Genomic DNA, 17,439 nt, shown 5'->3' with positions numbered 1-17,439 from the left:
AAGGCTTTCTTGTGACCTCAACTGTATGATTATCATCTGTATACTAGTCGCGTCGACGTCGAGTTTCTCTGGCACTGGTTTAAACGAGAAAGTTTTGATTGATCGGACAGCAAGTCAACCGGGACTGGGTATGTATCTACAAGAGCAGAAATGCAAGAGCGACACGTTCAACGTTCATTTTCTAACCCAACACGGGAGCGCATCGACACTCCACGTTCCACAGCCCACTCTTCAACGCCTCGCAGACCCCCCAATGAAATCGTCCTCCAAGTTCATGATCCCATCCGAGCTCTCGAACGTCGACAGCCGTCTGCGCCTCGGCCTGCGCACTGGTATTCCCCCGACCCCGTCCTCCTCATCTTCGCCGTCCTCCCTATTGTCCTCACGGCCGTCGATGCGGGGCCGGCGCGGGACACGCGCCTCGATGTCCTCGTCGCTCAGCTCCGTCGCGTCCGCCGAGCTGTCCGCACCCTCCGCGAGCTCCTCTGCGAGCTCCGCGGGGTTCGCGGGGTGCGGGTTAGGCAGTTCGTTAATCGAGCGTGGACGCGGACGTGGCTGGTCTAGAACCTGGTCGGGAATCTGTACAACGGCAGCGTTAGATGGACTACACGCGCGCGGTGGGCAGGTAGCAGTACGCACCGGAAGCCGGACGAGGTATGCGAGGAAAGTTGCGACGGCGGCGAAGATGAACACGGCGCGGAGGCTGCGCGCGTACGAATCGCGTGCAGCGCGCTGCAGGTCGGGCGGGAGGCGCGCGACCAGCGTAGAGGAGCGCCGGATCTTGCTGATCATCTGCGTGTAGTACAGAGTAAGCGTTTGCGAAGGGGAGAACAGGGTATAGTGCAGACGTACGCTCTCGGCGTCGGGCGTATGAATGCGTTTGCGCAGCTCCGATGTGAGGACGGACTGGAAGAGCGCGGAAGAAATCGCAACACCCCCGACCTGGCCTGCATATGAGTTGATTTTTCAGTATTGACTCGGCGGTAACTGGTCGCGGTACGCACCGATACCACGGAAAAGCTGCCCGAACCCAGTGCCAACAGCCATGGCGTCGGCTTATGAAGAGTATTAGTACGTGTGTTACTCCGAGAATCTGAGCGACTTTATGTGGCAGCACTTACCGGGTAGGTGAGCGAGCAGCGCAACTGTGACACGACAGAGTCTAGGTCAACAACACACTCGTGTACATCAAAGAAGTCAAACGTACTCAGCATCGTCTGCAGCACGACAGCGTTGCCGAAACCCAAAGGGAGCTGTTTGAATCCAGTCAGCCGCTGTGATTCTAGCACATCCACTTGATAAATGAACATACGATACTGAGCCACTGCTGGATTGGCGGCGAGTCCTCGCGCATGAAAGCGAGCAGAATAGCGGAGACGAAGGGGAATATGCCGAAGATCAGATTGAGCGTCTTGTATCTCCCGGTGCGATGCATCATCCACCTAGGTATAAACGAGCGAGATTAGCACCATGTTTTCAATTGTCTGAGATTCTGCTTACCCCGCAAAGAGCGAACCACAGGACACAGAGACACCGTTCGGAATCAGATGCGCACCTGGACGCAAACGCGCAACGTCAGCTTAAGTCCTCTAACCTACAATACTTGGCATTTATCTCACCGGCCTCGCTCGCGCTCGTAAGCGCAACAGTCTGGAACCACATCGGGAAGTTGTACATGACGGTGAAGTTGCACGTCGCGACGAGGAAGTTGCTGACCCCGACCAGCACCGGGATCTTCTCCGCCAACAGGAAGGGCGCGAGAATCGGCTCCGGGGCGATGCGCAGCTCGACGTACACGAACACGGCCGCGAAGACGATCGCGAGCGTGAAGGGGACGTAGACGGTCGGGGATGCCCACTGATAGTGCGAGAGCGTCTGTATGAGCGTCGCGTCGCGGGTGCAGTATGGATATGACGTACCGGGTGTTCCTCGCTGAAGCGCATGCTCAGCCAGAGGAGGATGGAGAGCACCTATGGTTTAACTGTGAGCCAGCGGAGACAAGTTTTGGGATAGGAACACGTACAGAAACAAGAAGTGCCGCGCTTCCACCGTAGTCGATACGCTTGAGGACTTCCTTGGTGCTCTTGCTTCGACCCTACATTCAAGGATGAGTAGGACGCCCCAAACCATATGTACGGTGTTACGCACCGGTGTCACGTAATGCAGGTTGATAGACGTCAGCAGGAACGAAACGAGGAAGAGGGGAAGCTGAATGAGGAAAGCCCAACGCCATCCTAGTCTAGATTATGGGAATGTGTGAATGAGCTTTGCGAGAGGCGATAACGAAACTGCGAACCGGTCAGCTATGAATCCTCCAAGAGGGCCTCCAAGACCCATTCCAAGCTAGATAAACGGTGCATTAGAGCGGACCATCAGGATGTTAGTGGCACGGAAACGCACGCTGCTGAATACCGCAGCGACTCCTTGAGTCAATCCACGGTTCTGAGAGTATGGATGAGTACAGATGCTCAGCGTGAAGTGACAGAGATCTTACCCGCAAGCTATACATATCGCTCGTAATGATCCTGGAATACCAGTTTCGTCATGCAAGGCCGTATGCCAAAGGTGGTCTGCACTCACGTTGCAGTCGTAAAAGTTCCTCCCCCACCTATGCCGCCAAGCTAAGGGGATCGATTTAGATGAATAAAGGGTACACCACAGGAGGACTCACAAATCTGGCGGCAATGAGCAGCTCCATGTTAGGAGCAAAGCCGCATGCCACGGTTCCGAGGCCTGCAAAGAACACCGCAAGCTGATTTGCGCCACGGCGGCCCATGACGTTACACAACCTTCCGTAAAGCGGGGTAAAGGTGCAGGTAGCCAGCAAGTAGCTAGGCAGTAATAAACGTGGAAAAAGTCAGAACCGTCTCATCATAAGCGATCTCTTCTCTAAGAGTTACGCACGCAGTACCAAGCCAACTGGCTTGATGTGCCTTGTTGAACTCAGATGAGATAGAGGGTAGCACTCAAACAAGCCGTCTCAGCCAATGTAAGACGTGAAGATCGCTTGCCAAGCTCACAAGTAGCAACCAAAGTTGCTAAATCGCCTATGTCAGTGGGAAGCACATGCCAAGGCGGATCCCTGACGTACTGTTTAACGACTGAAGCGCATAACATATATTTGAGCATCAGATGCATTGCGGTTGTGGAGAGACCACTACATACGGACAAGAAGGTAGCAGCCCAGATTCCGGCAAGGATACCGTATCGTGTGCGCCTCGATATTTCCATGGGGCCAACCCTGCCTAATCTCTTCCGGTCCATCGGCTTCGGCGAGGACGTCCGGGTGATGAGGGGGTCCCGTTCAGAGGCCATCGTGGGCGACATGTCTTGTAATGTACGTGCCCAAGTCCAAAGAATGATGTCTCTGAGAAATATGGCACGCCAGGAAACGATAGAAGGGGCGAAAGTTCGTCCCGTTTCCCCTCACAAGAGAATACACGGCAGTGAATGTCGTGGACAGACAGCAAACTGGATGAATAAATTCGATGAGAGTGAGCGTCTTGTCATGCTGGAGCGTGAAGCAAACGCACCTGTGCCTATCTTTCGGACTGGATACTACAATCTTGTCAGCCTACGCTCGACAAGGAGACTCGAGCACGGGCGGGGTCGTGGGCCGCAGCGGTCGTCGTGGTCGAGGGAAGAGAATGCTCGGCGCGTCATGCTGATCCCCGCGCTCGCTATTCTCGGACGCCGCCCCTGCCGCACGATGCCGACGCCTGGTGCCCTGGCAGACAAGCGCCAACTCGACTGAACGGAGTCGTAAACGTTCTCCAAGCTCGTTTCTGCATCGTCGAGGAGGCTGAGAACAACGAGCGACGCTATCTCACGACTAGCGGGTGCTGCCATGTTCATCAACACGCCCAGATATTCAGAATGACGAAGACGGAACGCGTCATGTTAATTAAGGTGACGCCAACCGCCCCACATGGCGATGTTTGTCCAGCATGAGCGACCAAACACACTGCTCCGGCGCCTCGTCCTCTCTCGTCTCCCTCCATTGTCCCCTCACTCGCTTGCTCGTTCTTGCCTCTTTTGCTCTTGCATGGGCCTCTAGGCGACCGGTATCCTAGAAACCAACCCGTATCTACTTGGTGCTGTAGGTATATGCTTGTCGCTGCTTGGACATTTGCCCAGAATGGCAAGCGAACACTCGGAAGACGCGATACCTGCTCGATTGGCAATCAGCCGCTCCTCCTAGCAATCCTAGAACGCAATCCACTCTGAAGCTGCTAGTATATAGCCTGAGCCTCATCAACATGAAGTCCTCACCATCAGCTAAGTCTCTCGACATCCCCTCGGCATCCAGAGCCTTCTTCAGCACTCGCTCTCTACACCACCTCGCTCTCTTGCCCTATTCACTCAAGCATCACCGCCAAAGATGTCTTACACTGCTGCCACCCCTTCCTACACCTACACCGGCCTCGCATCTCCCAACGCCTTCTCGCTCTTCTCGTCTGCGCAATCCCCCCGCGATACCTACCACATGTACGAGGACGCACGCCAGGTGCTGCGTCCCTCCAACGGGCGGACCGCCGTCAGGAAGACGAAGACCTCCAGCCTGAAGAAGATCCTCAGGCTGTGAGCGAACACCGATCACTCGTGGACCGTGTCCCGAGCTATCACCACCACCCTCGCGCCGGCTCGTCTCATACGACGTCGCCCGCCGCCTTCATCGGCATGATCTCTCCGTGCCTCCGCCGTGCCGCTGCCTCTCCTGGCTACGCGCGCCGCATCACACGCACTCAAGCACGAGACATCCTCTGCCCAACCTTCGCTCCGCGCGAACACACTCGACGAGCTTATGCCGTCGCTTCGCCGTAAGCCTCGCACTTTGCGAGCGGGCCCTCTCTCCCGACCGGGGCCATCCACACCGATCGGAGGTGTCGCAGAATTGATGGACTCTACCGTAGAGCATTGGACTCTTAGCCATCTACTATCGCACCCGTATTCGTAAACCTGCGTTGTCGATTCCCATCCCTACGTTCATAATTGAAATTCCTCAAACATTTGGGCCTCAAAATTCAGCGCGGTCCGAGTACGCGTACATCATTGGTTCAACGGTTGTGACTGCATGGGATGGAGCGACGCGTCGCAATACTGATGGCTGACTAGGACCGGCGCAATTGCGTGACTCACACCGGCTATATATCCTACAGGTCATTTCATACCTAGACGCGTCAGCTTGTATCCCACCACCACAGAGGTCAAAGTGTGGGCCTTGGTACTGCGGGGTGCGAAGCCACCTCTTCCCGACTCGATGAATTCAGCTCACTTTCGTTCGTTCGTAGAAACGCTGCAGTTGTAAGATGTTAACGGAAGAAGACGCTTTGCACGAAGAGACTCCGCTTCTCGCTCAGGCAGAAGCTTTGGAGTCGGGGCCTTCGAGCGCAGGCCTGTCGAAGCATGACAAGCAGTACAATCGCTTCTCGCCCTCGCAGAAGCGGGCGATCGTTGGTTTGTTGTCATGGGTCGGTCTGCTACCGTGTAAGTCACTCAGCTGTTCTACTTATATCCGGAGTACCAACGTATAATCATTCGTAATAGTTCTCGCATCCGGGTCATTCGTACCTTCCGTGCCCGAAATAGCACGAGAGCTCAACTCGACAGGTCCAGTCATTAAGTACGTAGAGTCAGACCAGATGTGCAGCCTACCAACCCTCTGACTCCGCTTAACAGTTTAGCTATAACCCTCTCTATCATCTGTGCTGCACTGGGCGGTCTCGTTTGGGCCACATACTCCGGAACCTGTACGAGGGCTTCGCGTCTATTCCACACCTCCTGCCGCCGCTGACCCTTGAATCGACCAGATGGACGCAGGCCAATTTATTTGTGCTCCCTCCCATGCCTCTGTGTCGGCTCGATCGGAGTCGCACTCGCATACAACGTGCCCTCGCTCATGTTCTGGCGCGTCATCCAGGCTTTCGGTGCCTCCAGCGGGCTCTCCGTCGGCGCTGGCGCGATCTCCGACATGTACCGCCTGGAGGAGCGCGGCCAGGCCATGGGCATTTTCTTCGGGGTGTGTGCTCGGCCTCGACCGTGTCCCGTATCGTATACTCCAAACACTGACTAGGAAGCATTAGGCATCCCTCTTCGGACCAGCCATCGCCCCGGTGGCGGGCGGGCTAGCAGCGCACTACGCCTCCTGGCGCCTCATGCAGTGGGCTCTCTTCCTCATGGGCCTCGCCGCGTACATCTTGGTCCTATTCTGGTTCCCGGAGACGCTGGACCCGGAGGTGGCGAAGGAGAAGTTCCGAGCGGCCGGGGGCGTCGAGGGGAGGCGGTTCGTGTGGCTGAACCCGGTCAAGAGCCTCGCGCTGCTCCGGAGTCCAAACATCTTGATAGTCGTAAGTGGTGCTGCGAGGTTGTTTTGGTGTATCTTGAAGTGCTCATGACTGGGGAGACTCTCGCTGGGTCGACAACGTTCCTGACGGACTATGGTGAGGCCGGCTCGATGCGCCCTTCCGTCATGGAATCAGGCTGACCATCGATTGCAGCGTTGCTCATTCCCCTCTCGTTCACCATTGTGCGTATAACGTCGATATGGCGACGCGACTCGACCTATGGGTCTGATATGTTATGCTTCCTTTAGGGCAAAGCGTACAACATCACAAATGCAGCTATCATCGGGATGTTCTTCCTCGCGTCCGGAGTCGGCAATATAGGTACGCCCACTCCCGTTTGCTATTGAAACGATCGCTCAGCCTAACCTCTCTTGCCCAGTCGGTGCCCCCATCGCCGGATACTACGCCGACCAAGCTGTGATCAAAGGGCGTGCACGACACGCAGGCCAATGGGTGCCCGAGGACCGGCTGCGCGCAACGCTATTCGGCGCACTCGTGCTTGTCCCGTTCTCCGTGCTCATCTCGGGACTGGCGACGCAATTCATCCCTGGGGCACTTGGGATTACGATTAACGTCGCGTGTCTGTTTGCTAATGGTGTTGCTGTACGTTCGCCTTCCCCCGTTGTTCTGCAACAGCTATGACTTGGGTGCCGATACTGATGCTATGCGCAGGTTGACCTGGTGCTCACGCCCTCCTCGTCATATTATGTCGACATCCTGCACTCGCGCAGCGCAGAGGTGTGGGCTGCAAGCTCGTAAGCCCAGTTCTTTTCCCCTCAGTGCACCCTGCTCACGTCTCCCCCTTCTCAGTGCCGTGCGCCAGTTCTCCGTCGCGCTCGCGACTGCCGGCATCCTCCCGCTCATCAACGCCGTCGGCGTCGCCGCCGCGGATGCCATCTTCGCTGTTGTCGCCTGGTTTGGGTTCCTGTACGTGCATACATGCGCTTTGCATTTGACAGCTCGCTCATTCTGGTTTCTGTATCCAGGCTCATTGTGCTTACGATCCGCTATGGGGATCGGATGCGCGCGTGGGTGGATGTAGGGTACTCGACGGCGGAGACCAACTGAGTCGGAGACGTCTCATGGAAAATTGGCGATGCCTAGCTGTTTAGCATGCTCTAGGGTACGTACATATACCCAGGAAGCCTACGAGCTCCATTACTATTATGTACTACTTGTTAGTACTACTGCTATAATCGTCTGTTTGACGGTTATAAGCTGACTTTAAAATGCAATCAAACACGATCAGTTTATTCATTAGTAAGAGTTATACAAGTAAGTAGCATGATGATGGGCAGGCGTCTATTGTATACTTACATCTCTCGTCTCTACCACCACAATCCTACCCTCGTTTCTGCTCATTCCCATCGGGACACAACACTTTGGGCGAGAGCGCAGCGTTCTGAGCTGACACAGATATGGCGATGCGTCTGTTGGCACCCAGCATTCGACTATCAAGCACAAAGGCCAATCCACGGGCCTTCTCCCGAGCCACCGCTTCTCTTCTGCGTTCTCGCAATCCCACTTCGTATCAGTTTTCAACGGATTCACAGCATACTATCTCCAGTACATCGAAGGCACTTCTGTACTCTCGCTCGCTGGTTGTCGCAGGATGCGCCTTGGTCGGCCTATGGTCGGCGACGGGGTTCGTTTATATGACGAATTCTCCTGTGCATCTCGACAATGACGACACAGAACACGCGTCAGATCTATCTCAAGGTCGAACGTCTAACTCTAGTAGCGTTGGTGGATCGGAGGCGCTTGCAGCATATACCGATCAGGAACTACGTCGGTATGAGAAGACATACATCCCACCTCTGAACTCTGACATTTCTCGCTACGATATCGTACGACTAGCAAGGTGAGATCTTCGGTTTGAATTTGATAGGAAATGAGTGCCCATTCATGCACAGTAACGAACCAGTAGAAGATGAGCACGCCGAAGCCGTTCTGCCCGTTCCGTCTGGGTACTGGGCATTCTTCGGCCTCTTTGATGGACACAGCGGCAGAGACACTAGCGTCTGGCTCGCAGACAACCTCGTCCCTGCCGTCACTGGGGCTCTCGCCGATCTGTACTCAAGAGTGGCGAACGGAAGTGCAAACCCAGCGTCTCCCCCTGCCCCCTCTGAGGCGGATGTCGAGCATACGTTGAAGGACACTTTCAACAGACTTGACGATGATATTGTAAACGTCCCTCTGGATACTATCTTCTCGTCAAACTCTCGACACGCTGCTGCCACCCTTCTTGCCCCCGCTTGGTCCGGCTCCTGCGCTCTGCTCTCGTTCTACGACTCTCACTCCCGGTTGCTTCACACTGCTGTGACGGGGGATTCACGTGCGGTCCTCGGCCGCCAGGATCTCGACGAGTCTGGGAGACCCACTGGCACGTACTCTGTCCACGTGCTTACGGCCGACCAGAATGGCTGGAACCCCCTTGAGCAAGAACGCATGGCGGCGGAACACCCGGGCGAAGACACGGTGCGCAACGGACGCGTTATGGGAATGGGGATGTCGCGCGCGTTCGGGGACGCACGATACAAATGGTCGCGCGAGGTACAGCACCGACTCAAGCGCGAGTACCTGGGCAGGACGCCCCTGCCGGATGTGAAGACACCTCCATATCTGACTGCCGAACCCGTCGTGACCTCCATCGCCGTCCGTCCGGGCGACTTCCTCATCATGGCCTCGGACGGATTGTGGGAGGCCCTGACCAACGAGGAGGCTGTCGGGCTTGTCGGGCTATGGAAGGACATGCGCAGCGCGCGCAGCCACGGAGCCAGCAGCGGGGTTATGTTGGAGTCGGCCGAACTGCCTGTACAAGTGCAGGACCACACTGAGACTGTGCGCTACCGCCAATGGGGTGCGGAGAAACGCTTTGTCAGCGGCGACGAGAACGCGGCAACGCATCTATTGAGGAACGCGCTCGGGGGAGCCGACGTCGACCTCACCGCGGCGCTTTTGAGCATGAGAGCACCTCGCTCGAGGGTTTACAGGTGCGTATATTACCTCCCCGGGACGTCGACAGCAGCAATGGGTCTAAATATATCACAGGGATGATATTACGATCACAGTAGTCTTCTTTGCTGAAGATGATCGTCGGACGCCCGCTTGAGAAATGGCGGAGTTGAAGGGTTCAGGCGGCCGGGTAGATCGAGGAAGGGGGTACACATCGGTACGTGTTCGACATTCCGCCTTGAGTCTTCCATGTATTGAGAACCTTCGAGGGCTGGCTCCTACCTTGTCCGGAGGCGGAGAGGGCACCATGGACAGGTCACAACCTTTCTATCGATGCCGCTGCAATAGCCGACATATGTTTGTTTATTGTATCCGCCTCGGTCATTACCGTGCGGAGGTGATGGTGTTCTTTTTCAGCGAGCTTCGGCACTTCAGAGAGCCGCTGGGGTGCCCGGCTTGCCCACCATGGGGTGTTCCACGAACATGAGAAAGACTTCCACGGAGTTTTTAGCAGGCTTCTCGTCAGGGTCAGCAGGTTCAAGCCTGGACTCGTGCGTGTCCACACAGCGCGTGCGAGCCAGCCATGGCAATCAGAACAGACAGTGCGGGTGCGTACTGTGTCCATCGGTACCGCGGCGCTGGTGGTGTGAGTGAACTTTGTTGTCGCAATCAGGACTGATTGGGGGCGCAACGTGGGCGGAACTCCGCCTGCTGTAGACTGAGTGACTACCGCTCTCAGGCTGATCCTTGGGGATTGCTAACATAGGTAAGCCTCCAGTCTACTTATGCCTTCCCTGCGATTGACATGCCATTCGTTGTCCTCGGGCCCCGATCGTACAGCTCATATGACTGCATGCCGCGCTTCCGCAGCAGCAGCGTGGACTGGCGGGCCGCGGTCTCGCAAACAGTCGCATACTAGACACGCAGTGCGAACAGCTCCCCATGCCTGGACACCTAGTCCGTCTCGCCAAGTACCGGCACAGCACCTCACCGCGTATTTCCGCCGGTATAATCGCAACCCGCGACCCGCGCTGGCCTTCTGCGACCTTATGCGCATATCACGCCGACAATGTGGGCTCCGCTGCTCCGCCTTTCTTCGTCTATGCGTCCTGGGAGCGACCCGCCAGATTGGGCGGGGGCGAACCGACGGCAGGATGCTCTATATTCCAGAAGGGGCGCCGTGACACTCCGCCTTGTGGCGATTTCCACCGGGGAGCTTCTCCGTATTGAATGGATAGAGCTTCGGGGAAGTCAGGTGGGCGTTTCGTGCTTTCTGCGGTCTGCGTATGTCGGCCGCCTCACCCGCCCAGAGTACCGTCTCTCTGGGGTTGGCATGGTCGTGGGTGGACCCGCTGTCGTTCCTCTGACGGTGTGCGTTTGGTGCCTGCCTCGACCCATACCCCGTGTGCCGATGACATTGCTCTCCAGGGGCAATCGATGCGTGTTGGTGAGTCCCATGTGCACAGTCTGCGTGCTCGACACTGACATATCGCGCCTTGTTCCAGAAATGCTATGTCGTGCCCGACGACGAGTCTCACGCGGGAGCAGTCAATTGTGCAATTCCAAGGGACGAATGAGTGATTTGCGCAGCCCTGTGCAATGTTCCTCCCCAACTTGGTAGGCCGACATGAAGAGTTACCCTCACGGTGGTCGTATTCACCGATGACTAGTCGGTGTTACGGCGGCTGTCGGGTTATATTGCCTATGCGTCACCCTATCTGCCGATTTAATGGGGCTCTCAGGACCGACGGTCACCGTCTCGTGCATGACCGCTGGCGGTGAGTAGCCGTTCCAACATGCAATGCCGTCATGTAGCATCCTGATGCCCTTACATCTCTCTAGCGCGAGCACTAGCTAGCCGAAATCTAGAAGCCCCTGTCGGGATCCAAATAAGCCTGCTGCTGTGAGTACTGTACGTGAAGGCGCTTCAGGCACAAAACGTTGATATGCTCTTACGCGCGGCGACTCCCGGATTGAGCACACAGGCCGGTAAACAGCCGTTGCCACCTTTGCCGTCGCAAGGTGGTCGCGTTTTCTTCCAGGTTAAGATATATGCAGCTCACGTAACTGGCGTGTTCAATATGACGAACTTCCCCAGCGCCTGATCTAGAAGCGGGACTGCTGACCGTTTTATTCCCATGCGAAGTTGCAGTACCACAAGCCAAGTGCTGAGCTCGCAGTGCGCCATCTCATCTACTCTACACACACCGACTACTTGGAGCAGAGCCACTTGTGCCTCTCCTGCCGTCATAACCAGAAGACTTCAGACATAATAAGTACTAGCGCATACACGTCTCTAGATTCGCCACTTCCCCGGTCCGGAATCATGCACGGCCCTCCAGGAACGCGCGGCCCAGGAGCATTGAGAAGCTTAAAGGAACCTGCCGGGTAAATCAGCCTTACAGGTACCGCCCGTTTGCCGAGCCAAGGGCTCTGTCCCCCATTGCCATCTTCTCGCAAATGAATGCACCCCGCCGCCCGTGCGTCCGTAACGGCTACCACGACGCGACGCCCCGGATATTCGCGCGCGCACGAACTCCGCCCGCACATGCACTTCAGGCCCGCTGTGCGAGTGCAATTTTAGCTCCGCCATTCCCGCGGCCGTGCACATATAGTGCCGCCCGCGCGCGACGGTGCGCGCTCTTCTTCTTGCATTCCGTTGTGCATCAGTCCTTCCCCGCAACGGACCGGTCCCCCTCGCCTTCGCGCCCTGGACGCGCGCGCCCACTGCGGCAGTACTGTACAGACTAGGTGGCTCTGCACGGCCCCGCGGCGGACGCTGCCACACACGATGCCGCTCTCGCTGGCTGGCCTGGAGGCGCATCCGGGGCGGTACCTCGGACCCATGCTCGTCAGCCTCTCCCTAGAGGCGCTCCAGACGGGTATCATCATCAATCAGTCGCTCACGTTCTGGGAACGAGCAGAGCGCGAACGGAATGTGGTCCGCCTGCTCGTATCCCTCGTGACCATCGTCGCGTTGTGAGTGATCTCTCCCGATATTATTCCACTGCGCGCTATGCCGTCTGTGTCTGACTGTACTCTACTACCCGTGTCGCACAGCTTTCAGACGAGCTTGCGTTTCTACGCGGCATGGCATGTGTTCGTAGAGGACTTCGGGAACTGGGTTCGTGAGGTTCACCGTACGGCTGGATGGCTTACTAACGTTGAGCTAGATTGCTAGTGTGCTCTTCATATGGACAGATAAGATGCAATCGACCACAGTATGATCCAACAATAGAGGGCGTCTCGTCGCTTTGCTGATTGGAATGAAGACAGTCATGATGGCCGCCCCCGTGCAAAGCTTTCTCATCTGGCGGTGTTGGACGGTATGTGTCCGTGTTCTAGTCTGGGAGAAATTCTTGCTCATGACTGTTACATTCTAATCATCCTAGCTCTTCAACAAGAACCTTGCTGTACTCGTACGTTTCCCTTCTGAGGGACGGTTACGCGAGGAAATGCCAATCACCTTTTAGATCGTACTATTGGCATTGCTCCTGGCGCAGGTCATCGCGAGCACCATTGTCACAGTGCAAACATTCCACGTACATTTCGGCGTGGTCCCTCAAGCGGAGGTCGATGCCGGTCCACTACCCAAAGTCCCAGTGCGTCTATCCTTGTTCTCATCACCCGGACGCCGCGACTGACTCCGCTTCCCTTCGTTCAGATCAGCCCAACATGTACGCAACGTCACACGCGCTACGTTATAAGATACTGCTAACGCACTATATGGATTTAGTCGTGCTCAGTTTGGCGTGTTCAGCGGGTTGGTCTTTTTGCATCTTTCATGCAAGGGGTTGCCGAGAATTTACGACCGCCCATACGCAGTACTCGACATTCTAGTCACTGGGATTCGTGAGCACCGTGCCATATATCATATCAAGGTCTGGTTGATTAAACACCGATGCAGTGCTTGCATTCCTTGCGCGCTCAAAACAACATGTCACCTCATCAAGATTCCGCAGGGTATGGTGCCTGTAGATTCTTTCACTCCGCCGAGATGTCTCACAAAACACGGTAGATTCTCAAGCGGCTCACGGTGATGATTTGGGAAGCCGCCCTCCCACCCTGCATATGCGCTGTCCTGACGGTGCTCACATATCTCACTCTGGTATGTCTAAGCTCCGACACGCCGTTGCCGTCCTCGCTCCCTCTGACATGTATGGACGTGCCTAGGTCGACAAGAACTACTGGGACCTGACATTCCAGGCCATTCTGGGCAAGCTATACGTGATCTCACTCTTCGTGACCCTGTACGCGGTGCCTTCTCACCCTCGCGAGTCTAACGCTGACCATCCCGCGATTCTATTTTACGTATTCCAGCAACGGCCGTGCCGACCTCCAAGACGGGCCTGTGCCAGGCTTCTCGACAAACCGGATCTCGAACTTCGGGCCCCCCTGGAGCCTGAACACGCCGATCCGCGTGGACGTGCGTACCACAGTTTAATGCGCGCCGGCCCCGTGTACCGCTGGCCACGCTCACACGTGTCTGCTTGCGTGTCGCAGATTCCCACCGACATGGAGCGTGGAGTGTCGACGGGGCAGACCCAGGGGGACGACTCCGTGGATACGCCGACGGATCCTGCGCGTTCGGCCGCGTGCGCCGGGAAGACGAGCTGACATGCGGCGTACGGCGCTCTAGAAACTTGCTGCCGTGCTGCTGTCCCTCTGCTCGTGGGATGGATTCGTCGTGCTGCTGTCCCTCTGCTCGTGGGATGGATTCGTCGTGCTGGGTAGCGCCTATGATTCACGATTTGAGGACGCATTGGACGATGATGTGAGGGACTCTCGGCTTGTCTAGTACATCATCACAGGTCCTCCGGCATCGCCATACACATACGGCGTGGCTACGTACCCATGTAGCGTACATACCACTTTCCTAGTTTTTGTAATCGCATTGTACAGTGTAAACTACTCACCCACTGCTCGGAACACTGTGCATCAAGTCCGTCTGGTCAAAAAATGCTGGCAAGTTCTCAGTGCAAGAATGGAAGATACGCACTAGTAGCAAGCAAAGACCACGTCCTCCTTGCCGTCGCGCCCGAGTCAATCCGTTGTGGAGTAGCGAACTGTAGCGGTGGTGATGCGTTGAAGCACTCCATATCGTCATGTGGCTGTACCACGAGCCTCCTGGCCAGAGACTCCGCGAGTGTGCTCACCATGGGCCGATCTAAGCACTTTGACTCTTGAGTCATGCCGTACGCCGTTCGCATTCGCCCAAGGGGCATGGTCCCCTCCGTCCCGTGGAAACAGTATAAATGATCGGCGATCATTCGTCCTGACAAGACGCTACCACTGTGCGCGAACTGCCGATACGTACACAGCGGCGTTTGTGTCATGATACTGCAGGTCCGCGAAGAAGTGTGGGCGAAAGCCTCCCCCCAACCTGTCATACTTCAAATGAGAGCATGTTATCCGAAAACAAGAAAACATACCGGGCGCTGGCCACCGCGATATCCTCGTCGGCCAGAATATCGGCCAGGACGTTTTCCTGACCGGCAGATTTCCGGTCCTCATCGGGGACTGTTCAAAATTAAGCATCCGAGTCGACTGCACCGTATATGGGCGCCCCGCTTGCCGCCTCGTCTAGAGTCTCGTCGCCACCAATCATCGGCGAGCAATTCCCAACGTTCACGGCCGCCCTCCGCCTTGTCCCCGCACCCATCTCGCATGCAGGTGAAGAGAGCGGAGGCGGGCATGCTCGAGCGCGGTCGAAGTGATACGCGCGGCTACCCGACGCCCGAAGCATGGAGCCTAAATGGGCTCCAACGCGCCGCGTACGTACACGATAATTGAGCAGACTCACCCGAGCCCACCCACAGCCCGGCAGGCAGGCTGAACGGACACGCTGGCGAGTACGCACGAACATATAAAAGGACGCACCGCTCGCCCCGACTCCTCAGCAGTCACCGACTCGTCTCAGCTCTCTCCAGCTCTCACTCGCAGTCTTCACTCGCCCACTAATCCACCATACCCTTCACTCCCTCTTCCCCGTCTTACCCTACCAAACCCAAGATGTTCGCCCGTGTCGCCGCCCTCGCCCTCGCCCTCCCGATCCTTGCTGCCGCCCAGAGCTGCAACACCGGCCCCGTCCAGTGCTGCAACAGCCTCGAGAAGGTGGGTTCTCCCTCGCGCTCTCTATCTTCGTTGTTTCTTCGCGATGACTGACGCATGCGCTCGCAGTCTGACTCCGCCGCGGGCAGCGCGATCCTGTCGACGCTCGGCCTCGGGCTGGGCGACGTGACGGGCCAGATCGGCCTGCAGTGCTCGCCGCTCTCTGCGGCCGGTGTCGGTTCGTCTTCGTGCAAGTCGAGCCCTGTGTGCTGCCAGAACAACAACGTCGTGGGTGTTGTCTTCGGCCTTGTGCTGTTAGGATGTCACTAATACCGCGAATGCAGGGCGGCGCGGTCTCTATCGGCTGTGTTCCCATCATCCTCTGAGCGGCGGCGTTGTTGGTAGTGGATGGTTAGGCGTGTGCGGGAGGTGAGGCAGCAGGAGGGATAGTAGTCGTATAGCTTGGATAATGTCGGTGAATGGATTCGTGCTTGAGAGTTCCACATACCGGGCGTGTCGCATTACCTGAGTGAATTCAGTCCGTATTGAATACTGGAGAGGCGTCCTGGAGATGCACGAGAGGAAGATTTGCAGAAGGCGGTGTTTGATCATTAGTTTCACGCATCCGCACGAGTAGCACCTTACGGGTATGCCTGTCCTTGGTTTCCTCAGATCCAAGCCAAGTACAACTGTCCTGCGAGAAGTCAAGAACGGCACATAAAAATACACAAGTAGCTCGCCGTACCGGTCGACGCGGCGAGTGATCCGTGAGATCTCTTGTAGACTTGCATACGGCGCACTAGGAAGGCGTACAGCAATTGAAGGCGTGAGCATAGCCAGCGCTCGGCCGCTCCGAGCAGTGCCAACTGGAATGCATGCATAGTCCGGCATCGTCCTCTGAAAGATAAGCATGAGCCAGAGTACAAGGGCATTACAATAACGACAGCGACGCTCACCAGCTGGTCTTCGCAACCATACGCAACCGGCATTAAGCCAGCGCGCCGCAAAATCCTTCCATACGGCACTCCCGGCAGGACAAGCAAACGGACAGATATAGCCCACAATGACGGGGGCGCGGCTGTGTGGTAGGTAAATTACGATCACCTTAGGGCACCGGCGAAGAACCTGCGAATATAAGGATAAGGTCACAAGTTGAAGATGCGACAGTGTTGTTTTTACTCACGTAATGACATGTTTTCTTCGTGCGTCGTGCGACATACTCGTCGCGCAGCGCGATCCGTGCGCACGTACTTAGCTACGAGCAGAGAGGTGAGCTCGAGTAGGACGTGTGAGCCACTGAACACTCTAGGCTTGGTTTCGGGATGCATGTCGACTGGGCCATGTAAAGACAACGTAGTCGCGCATAGACGTCGACGTTCATGGGAGTCCTCAGTTGAAAGATTTGGAGGCTTGGTGCGTGGTCGCTCGATGTCGATGTCCCGGTAGAACGCAAGTGTCAGTCCCGTCACTACGACATCCACTCGCTTTGCACTGAGCACAGAGAGACAGAGTTCCCCGAGGAAATACTTATGAGAGGAGAATGCGGTGGCAATAACAAAAGATGTTCGCAAGCCATACATTCAAGCAGCCCCAGCCGCTGCCGCTATGTCCGCTGCCGCCACCACCGAGGGCTCGAAAACGAAAAGAGTGGGGGACTGGATTATTCCGACACGGGGAATCGAACCCCGGGCTATCGCGTGAGAGGCGATAATGTTAGCCACTACACCATATCGGATTCCTAGTATCCCAGGCGTAGTGGTCATCATCTGCTTTTTGCAATCTCAGCTTGCACGAACTACGATCGGTCCCTGGCGGACGTCGGGCCCGCGGCGCGATCGCGCCCGGACTGCGCGTCGGAGCGCCCAGCTGCCCCTGTCCGCTCTGCTTCAGCCACCCCCTCAGCAGCAGCTCCGAGTCGCCTTCCGTCGGCGATGGCGTGAGCAGCTGCGGGCCATTGCTGCGTCGGTCGGTCGCCGACGGACGGCAAGCGTGTACAGTGCAGCAATGGAGAGCCGAGCGTCCCTGGTCAGGTGGTAAGGGCCATACAACGACGGGGCGGTACTGGGCTGTACTCGCTCAGGCCTGGGAG

General features: G+C 56.7%; 5 protein-coding genes and 1 non-coding gene across 6 annotated transcripts; 4 read left to right on the top strand and 2 right to left on the bottom strand.

Annotated features, from left to right (window-relative positions):
- Positions 1–85: 85 nt before the first annotated feature.
- On the bottom strand, positions 86–3,561 carry TRAVEDRAFT_166169 (vacuolar amino acid permease). The gene is made up of 22 exons (XM_008038914.1): positions 3,534–3,561; positions 3,166–3,471; positions 3,092–3,101; positions 3,021–3,038; positions 2,905–2,965; positions 2,672–2,831; positions 2,581–2,621; positions 2,495–2,525; positions 2,401–2,442; positions 2,297–2,343; positions 2,149–2,239; positions 2,024–2,095; positions 1,920–1,970; positions 1,620–1,857; positions 1,501–1,555; positions 1,313–1,442; positions 1,208–1,253; positions 1,122–1,145; positions 1,005–1,055; positions 853–947; positions 640–792; positions 86–579 (listed from the first exon to the last, which is right to left on the bottom strand). Exons 2-22 carry the CDS (start codon positions 3,325–3,327, stop codon positions 232–234), a joined length of 1,926 nt encoding a protein of 641 aa, XP_008037105.1. The 5' UTR covers positions 3,328–3,471; positions 3,534–3,561; the 3' UTR covers positions 86–231.
- A 1,748-nt stretch (positions 3,562–5,309) lies between these two features.
- On the top strand, positions 5,310–7,534 carry TRAVEDRAFT_166164 (MFS general substrate transporter; the record flags this gene model as incomplete). The annotated part of the gene is made up of 12 exons (XM_008038913.1): positions 5,310–5,487; positions 5,548–5,623; positions 5,680–5,750; positions 5,811–6,019; positions 6,084–6,347; positions 6,404–6,440; positions 6,498–6,526; positions 6,593–6,665; positions 6,724–6,947; positions 7,017–7,099; positions 7,155–7,271; positions 7,331–7,534. 12 exons carry the CDS (start codon positions 5,310–5,312, stop codon positions 7,410–7,412), a joined length of 1,443 nt encoding a protein of 480 aa, XP_008037104.1. The 3' UTR covers positions 7,413–7,534.
- Positions 7,535–8,249: 715 nt separating this feature from the next.
- TRAVEDRAFT_46257 (protein serine/threonine phosphatase 2C) lies at positions 8,250–9,456 on the top strand (the record flags this gene model as incomplete). Its single annotated transcript, XM_008038201.1, has 2 exons — positions 8,250–9,337; positions 9,396–9,456. 2 exons carry the CDS (start codon positions 8,250–8,252, stop codon positions 9,454–9,456), a joined length of 1,149 nt encoding a protein of 382 aa, XP_008036392.1.
- Positions 9,457–12,090: 2,634 nt separating this feature from the next.
- TRAVEDRAFT_119903 (uncharacterized protein) lies at positions 12,091–13,743 on the top strand (the record flags this gene model as incomplete). The annotated part of the gene is made up of 11 exons (XM_008038912.1): positions 12,091–12,278; positions 12,360–12,423; positions 12,473–12,520; positions 12,572–12,625; positions 12,692–12,718; positions 12,773–12,901; positions 13,091–13,151; positions 13,207–13,262; positions 13,318–13,407; positions 13,473–13,549; positions 13,620–13,743. The coding sequence occupies 11 exons, from the start codon at positions 12,091–12,093 to the stop codon at positions 13,741–13,743; spliced, it is 918 nt and encodes a 305-aa protein (XP_008037103.1).
- A 1,568-nt stretch (positions 13,744–15,311) lies between these two features.
- Positions 15,312–15,736, top strand: TRAVEDRAFT_46255 (fungal hydrophobin; the record flags this gene model as incomplete). The annotated part of the gene is made up of 3 exons (XM_008038200.1): positions 15,312–15,413; positions 15,480–15,638; positions 15,695–15,736. The coding sequence occupies 3 exons, from the start codon at positions 15,312–15,314 to the stop codon at positions 15,734–15,736; spliced, it is 303 nt and encodes a 100-aa protein (XP_008036391.1).
- Positions 15,737–17,013: 1,277 nt separating this feature from the next.
- TRAVEDRAFT_t55 lies at positions 17,014–17,085 on the bottom strand. Its single transcript has one exon. It is a non-coding gene; the product is annotated as a tRNA-Glu (tRNA).
- Between the last annotated feature and the right edge of the window lie 354 nt (positions 17,086–17,439).

This window comes from Trametes versicolor, assembly GCF_000271585.1.
Source record: "Trametes versicolor FP-101664 SS1 unplaced genomic scaffold TRAVEscaffold_4, whole genome shotgun sequence".
NCBI classification, from domain to species: Eukaryota; Fungi; Basidiomycota; class Agaricomycetes; order Polyporales; family Polyporaceae; genus Trametes; species Trametes versicolor.
The sequence above is the reverse complement of the archived record's forward strand: the minus strand, read 5'-3'. Positions and strand labels throughout refer to the sequence as shown.

What these genes read in the sequence shown, in the direction of transcription:
- TRAVEDRAFT_166169 (XM_008038914.1), bottom strand. Translation starts at nt 3,327, where the DNA reads ATGTCGCCCACGATGGCCTCTGAACGGGACCCCCTCATCACCCGGACG. An exon ending in TGCTCATTGCCGCCAGATTT is followed by an intron (nt 2,622 to 2,671) that starts GTGAGTCCTCCT and finishes CGATCCCCTTAG; the next exon opens with CTTGGCGGCATAGGTGGGGG. An exon ending in GCTTCAGCGAGGAACACCCG is followed by an intron (nt 1,858 to 1,919) that starts GTACGTCATATC and finishes TCGCACTATCAG; the next exon opens with TGGGCATCCCCGACCGTCTA.